This window comes from Sinocyclocheilus grahami, unplaced genomic scaffold (assembly GCF_001515645.1).
Source record: "Sinocyclocheilus grahami isolate Dianchi unplaced genomic scaffold, SAMN03320097.WGS_v1.1 scaffold233.1, whole genome shotgun sequence".
Classification (NCBI taxonomy): domain Eukaryota; kingdom Metazoa; phylum Chordata; class Actinopteri; order Cypriniformes; family Cyprinidae; genus Sinocyclocheilus; species Sinocyclocheilus grahami.
This window is the reverse complement of record NW_015505412.1, coordinates 931,419-938,119: the sequence shown is the minus strand read 5'-3', so window position 1 is coordinate 938,119 and position 6,701 is coordinate 931,419. Positions and strand designations below refer to the sequence as shown.

The 6,701-nt window shown below is 37.2% G+C and overlaps 1 protein-coding gene across 2 annotated transcripts in view; it reads left to right on the top strand.

Annotated features, from left to right (window-relative positions):
- The window catches only part of LOC107597484 (calcipressin-1-like), a 14,484-nt gene extending 10,724 nt beyond the window's left edge, over positions 1–3,760 (top strand). For both annotated transcript variants that reach the window (XM_016288556.1, XM_016288558.1), the window contains exons 2-4: positions 1,060–1,233; positions 2,727–2,886; positions 3,005–3,760. In XM_016288556.1, the coding sequence (XP_016144042.1) occupies positions 1,060–1,233; positions 2,727–2,886; positions 3,005–3,180 (510 nt within the window). In that variant the 3' untranslated portion in view covers positions 3,181–3,760. The remainder of the gene's footprint in view (positions 1–1,059; positions 1,234–2,726; positions 2,887–3,004) is intronic.
- Positions 3,761–6,701: the final 2,941 nt, after the last annotated feature.

Here is a 6,701-nt window from a genome sequence, read left to right as displayed (position 1 = left end):
CACAAATAAACCATATTGTCGCAATCGTATGTTTAATGTCTTAATATTTCCAAACGTTTCTGTTTTTCTGAGAACAACTGTTTTCATACAGCATAGCTGGACGCTTTTGTCCATATTAGGAATTTCCTTATACGACTTTCTGCGCGAGAGCGCCCTCCGGCTTCGAGTATGAATGAAACATACACTGCACTGAGTGTTTAGCGCTCCGCGATGTTCATCTCGCCTTATTCTGGGTCCGAGTAAAACATCAGGTCATGCACAGACTATCCTGTCTCTTTGGAATTAAATCTATATTTATTCACACCGGCTCTTGAAAACCTCTATGCGAACACACTTGCCCGAAAAAGTGTGTAATCTACGCCCCTGGTATGATATATGTATTTAGTTAATGATCTAGTTGGTTGGTTGTGGTAGTAGTGGTTAGGTCATGGAATAAGATGCTGTGGGGACATTTAATGAGCATTTGGCTGGACAATTTGGGGTTTTTGTATCTGACGTAAGCTCTTACGCACACAACACCAATGCACAATAGGAATAACCCAGGATGTGTGGATCATACTCTTTTAAATCTCTGCATAGCTTGAAATGGTCCATCAGGACTCTTTCTGTCAGGTCCGTCTGTGTGTTCACAGCATGCAGTAAGTCTCTGTTACCTTGGAAACCAATATCTTGCCGAGCACTGACAGACGTGGGCATTTTTAGGATGTGTATTAGATTAGTACTATGTGCGTCAGTACGGTTTAATATAGAAGCGTTTACTGAATATCAATCTGGCAGCATCCCCCAAAACAAGCTAAATGGATTCGGCACTATAATGCATTACAAGCGCATGCTCACCACAGGGTGGTGGGTAATCTAGTGGTTTAGGTTTAAGGCTGGTTAGAAAGGTTGCCAGTCTGACTCTGAGCCTAAATGGGGGCACGCTTAAAACCTTGCTCCACAGGGAATTTTTATTTGTGTACTCCTGAGTCACATGCAAAATATTATTTTCTTAGTTTCTGCTTCCATGAAGATATAAAGTGAAATGTATTCATTTGAGATGTTTCCTCTCATCCACAGGCAAGTTTTGAGGATCTGTTCCGTGCCTTCGACCGAAACGTCACCTTCCAGTTCTTTAAGAGTTTTCGTCGGGTGAGAATTAACTTCACCAATGCTCTGGCTGCTGCAGAGGCAAGAGCAAAACTGCACAAAAGTGACTTCAATGGCAGGGAAGTGCGACTCTATTTTGCCCAGGTATGTCACTTTAAATGTAGCCTATACATATATTGCATAAATATAAATATTGTCTCTTTGGAATTAAATCTATATTTATTCACACCGGCTCTTGAAAACCTCTATGCGAACACACTTGCCCGAAAAAGTGTGTAATCTACGCCCCTGGTATGATATATGTATTTAGTTAATGATCTAGTTGGTTGGTTGTGGTAGTAGTGGTTAGGTCATGGAATAAGATGCTGTGGGAACATTTAATGAGCATTTGGCTGGACAATTTGGGGTTTTTGTATCTGACGTAAGCTCTTACGCACACAATACCAATGCACAATAGGAATAACCCAGGATGTGTGGATCATACTCTTTTAAATCTCTGCATAGCTTGAAATGGTCCATCAGGACTCATTCTGTCAGGTCCGTCTGCGTGTTCACAGCATGCAGTAATTCTCTGTTACCTTGGAAACCAATATCTTGCCGAGCACTGACGGACGTGATCATTTTTAGGATGCGTATTAGATTAGTACTATGTGCGTCAGTACGGTTTAATATAGAAGCGTTTACTGAATATCAATCTGGCAGCATCCAAAAACAAGCTAAATGGATTCAGCACTATAATGTCTTACGAGCGCAGGCTCACCACAGGATGGTAGGTAATCTAGTGGTTTAGGCTTAAGGCTGCTTAGAAAGGTTGCCAGTCTGACTCTGAGCCTAAATGGGGGCACGCTTAAAACCTTGCTCCACAGGGAATTTTTATTTGTGTACTCCTGAGTCACATGCAAAATATTATTTTCTTAGTTTCTGCTTCCATGAAGATATAAAGTGAAATGTATTCATTTGAGATGTTTCCTCTCATCCACAGGCAAGTTTTGAGGATCTGTTCCGTGCCTTCGACCGAAACGTCACCTTCCAGTTCTTTAAGAGTTTTCGTCGGGTGAGAATTAACTTCACCAATGCTCTGGCTGCTGCAGAGGCAAGAGCAAAACTGCACAAAAGTGACTTCAATGGCAGGGAAGTGCGACTCTATTTTGCCCAGGTATGTCACTTTAAATGTAGCCTATACATATATTGCATAAATATAAATATAATATATGCAATAAATTTATATTGTTTAATAATAATCATAAAAAAATTTATTTTTTATTTTTATGATTTGATATATATATAATTCATTGCATGTGTACATACACACACACACACACACACACACACACATATATAATGGAAATAAATAATATATTTATGATCATTATTAAAAAAAAATTTTTTTTTTTACCCAGTTGTCAAATGTATGCATCAGGGTTTTTTTTTTTTATAATAATGATCAAGTGACTATAACTGTATAAACAAAACTACTGTATTGTATATGTTATTATTTTATGATTGTATATTATTTTATAAAGACTCCTAAACTGTAATGTCTTTCTATTACTATTTATTTGATCACACCTGGTTATGGCTACAGTGTGCTGATTATTAAAAAAAAAAACTCTTTTTCCACCTTGCCTTCTTTCTAGTCTGTGCACATTGGCAGTCCACACCTGGAACCTCCTAAACCAGATAAGCAGTTCCTCCTGTCCCCTCCTCCGTCTCCTCCTGTTGGTTGGGAGCAGTCAAAGGACGCCACACCATTCATTAACTATGACCTTCTGTGTGCCATCGCCAAACTAGGGCCAGGTAGGAAACACGTTCCTAAATGTAATCTTTTTTTCTGAATGTTTCATTTTTTTTAAAAATAGGTCATTTAATTTGACCTGCTTTAAACATCTATTAATAAATTCTCTCTATTCGACAGGTGAAAAGTATGAACTCCAACCAGGAACTCCCACCACTCCCAGTGTGGTTGTTCATGTTTGTGAAAACGATCAAGAAAGCTCAGGAAATGAGGAGGAAATGGATGGAGGCAGACGTCCACGTCCAAAAATCGTCCAGACCCGTCGACCAGAATACAGTCCCTCTGTCATGCAGTGAGCCTAGGGAAGCTCTTGTTGTGCCATAATCTTTGCTTTACTATCACAGGACCCTCTGGGGAATCTGCCGTGGCATGCAGTTGGTCCTCCACACCACTAGAGGATGCCTTAAGACAGAACCTCAGCCCTGTGGAGAGCGACATAATGTATGTCCACTATCTCACAGGGCAAAGGGGTTCATTGCATGCATTCGATGGTAGACTGACTCATTTTTCTGCAGGCTGGGGGTTTTCAAGAATGCTTTCATTGGTAACTGTGGCCATGGAGAACATGAGACTCCTATTGTGTTGTGTTTTTTGTATTTTGGGAAGCATGTTGAATCCCAGTCAGTGGGTGTGATAATAATATGATTAGTTTATTTCTTTTTAGTTTAGCTTTATAGTTTCAGGCTCTGATTTAATCAATACTTGTGCGAGATTACTGGAACTTGAACTAGAGTAAATGCTGACGATGAAGTAAATATTTTTGTCATAAAATTTGGGAGGTATTTTTCCCATTCATATGGCAATTGTAAGTCTCGTTCCACCATGTGCCTCAGCATGGTCCTAAATTACGAATCACGATTAAGTGCTCTCGTATAATTTTCTAGATATATATACAGCTTAAGATTCAGTTATACGAGAGTCCATTGTTTTAAAGTTTTTAATAAAACTGTCTTTAAAAAAAAGTAAAAATTAAAAAAAAGACTCAAAATGGCCCAAAGTAGTAGTTTATCCATAAGGATGTACTGAAAGGCATGGTCCTCAATTTCATGCACTTGAGTCATTTGTAGGACCATAACACTGTAATTAGTTTTGATGGAAGACTGTTACACCCTTTACCAGGATGAACACCAGTTGATTTTATTACATTGAGCTTAATAATGTATTTCTGATGCCATTTACTGTTTATGTCTGTATATAATGGTATATGCTGTTTTTTTACTTGGTTTCGAAATTGTCACTGACTTGGCAATTGCTGTCTTACATAAATAACAGCCATAACATGTCATTAAAATGTTTTTTCTTCAATGTCGTGCTGTGTCCTTTTACCCTTTTTATAAAAAAAAAAAAAAAGAGAAACTGTATTTTAGTCTGTGAAATTGTAAGTGTTCTGACTTTCAGCCCACATGCCTCTTGAGTTTTATGCATTTAGCCATTTTCAAAAGATGACTCAGCGTTCATCTAGTATGCTGGTATCACAGTAATGACGCAAGTCGAGGACTTTTCAAGGTGATGTCTCTTTTTTTTGCCTTGAAATAGAATCTGTGAGTCTCGAATGCCTGACTGTCTCAATGTAAACCATTGTTCCCACTTGCATGTGGAGTTATTCAACAGCAAGGTCAAGCTGGCAGAGTTGATAGAAATATCTACAGTCCCCAGTGACTCATGCTCATCTCCACCAACATATCCTTTAACTAGCTTGTTAAAGTCAAAAAGATACATTCAAAAATGTCATTCTTTCCCACATTGGCTGTTAATTACGGCTGGGGCTGATCGGCGCAGGATCTTACCACGTCATTTGTAAGCTAGACTTCTGTTCAGACCCAGACTTTCCCCATGTTGAAGCTGATGACCTTGACTTGTTTTTGGTTTCATTAAAGCTGTTGACATCTTGAGAGGACTGGGTCCTGAATAAGTCTCTCTATGTTCATAATGGGGTGGAACCATGATCTCAGATACTGTCCTGTCTTCCTTAGTGATTTTTTTCTAGAAGAGCTACAGGGAGACTAGCAGGAAAGATCTACGACACACTGTTTTGCTTTTGCATTAAACTGAAACTTCCTTTCACCACCAAAAACTATAAGGTATGTCTGTTTTATTTATTTTATGTTATATACCTTTCTCACTTGCTTAAATATCAATATCAGTTTTTATCTTTATATTGTATACTGGACTGCTTTGCTTTGACAATGGAAAAAAAATATTGAAAACTGCTGGGTTGCTTAATATTTTTATGTAAGAAAAGAACTGCATTTATTTTTAAATATTTTGTAATATAATGCCTTCAATGTCACTTTTGATCATTTTAATGCATCATTTTTGAATAAAAGTACATTAAAAATAATTTCATTAATTAAAAATACATTTCTTTCAAAAAAGAAAAAAGTACAAATCCCAAACTTTAAAACTGTCGATATATAATTACAAAAAAAAAAAAAAAAACTATAGCATTAGCATTTAGATCAAAATATCAAGATCATGAAAACCAAATTCAGTCAAGTGTGTTCAAACGTTTGATTGGTTGCATATATTTAGCAATATATAAGTATTCCTAAATAAAATAACCAAATGATGGATTCCATATCTGTATTTATATATTAAGTCCAGTATCTATATTCCCATCAACAGTGGGAAAAATGCTAGGGCAGAACTACACAGATGTCCATGCTCTGCTGGTATCCTGGTTGCAGCACTACATTAATGAGACATGGCTGGTGGGAGCAGCTCCGTATGCGCCACCACGTCATCCCCCTGTGCATCTGAGTGGAGCTCCGGTCCCAGATAAAGGTCACGGCATGATCTACATCTGTTTGATGGTGGGACTCTTTAGTTTCTTTACCTTTGGCATCATGCTCAGCTATATTCGCTCAAAGAAGGTGGAGAACTCACAGGATCCATATCATCAGTATATAGCTAAAGACTGGGCTAGTATAGCCTCTCCTGTGGTCATCAGCAACCCAGCTGCCCTCGGACACCTTCCGAGCTACAGTGGAAGAGAGCAGGAGCAGGCCTAGATTACAGCCAGTGATTTCTGTCATTTCTATACAGAGTATATGTTTGATTTTCTGCTTCATTAAATTGAAAAAAAAGTGTCACAGTTGTTCATTATGTCAAAAATAAATCAAGCAATTGGATTCTACAGTCAGTTTGGTTTTATAAATGCCACCGGGTCATCTCACCTGCAGTTTTATGGCTAGTTCACAAACAAATACCAACCTTCAGCAGTTGAGGGATTTTGTGGATCAGTGTATTAACCCTGTTGCCATTTGTCATAACATGATCATGTTCAATTGGTATTTATAAGGTCATGGAATGTTTGAGAAGTCTAATAGGATTTTCCAAAAATACCTTACATGCTTGATCATGAATGATTGGCATGACAACTCCACAGAAACAAAATAATTACTGCCCTCTATAGACTGTGGACAAAATCACTAGTGTCACTCTCTTTTTAAGGAATTTGTAATTAAAATAAATTCCTTTTTATTAAGTGATTTTAGGGCTCTTTGGGACAAATTATACAGTGTCAAAAGGCCAAGCCTCCTTATTAATACATACTTTACATTAACATTTATCTGCCAAATAATTTACTTAATTTGTTCATATTAATAATTAATATTAAATATCTATTTCTCCCCAAAATCAAAAAAGAAAATAAAGAATTTTATACATTTTTGTACATATATATGTAAATCAGAACAAATCTTTTTAAAATTGGTAATAATTAATATTCATTATTAGCATTAGCATTATGTTACACTAAATACTGGAGTAATGACTGATGAAAATTCAGCTTTGCCATCACAAGAATCAAATACAT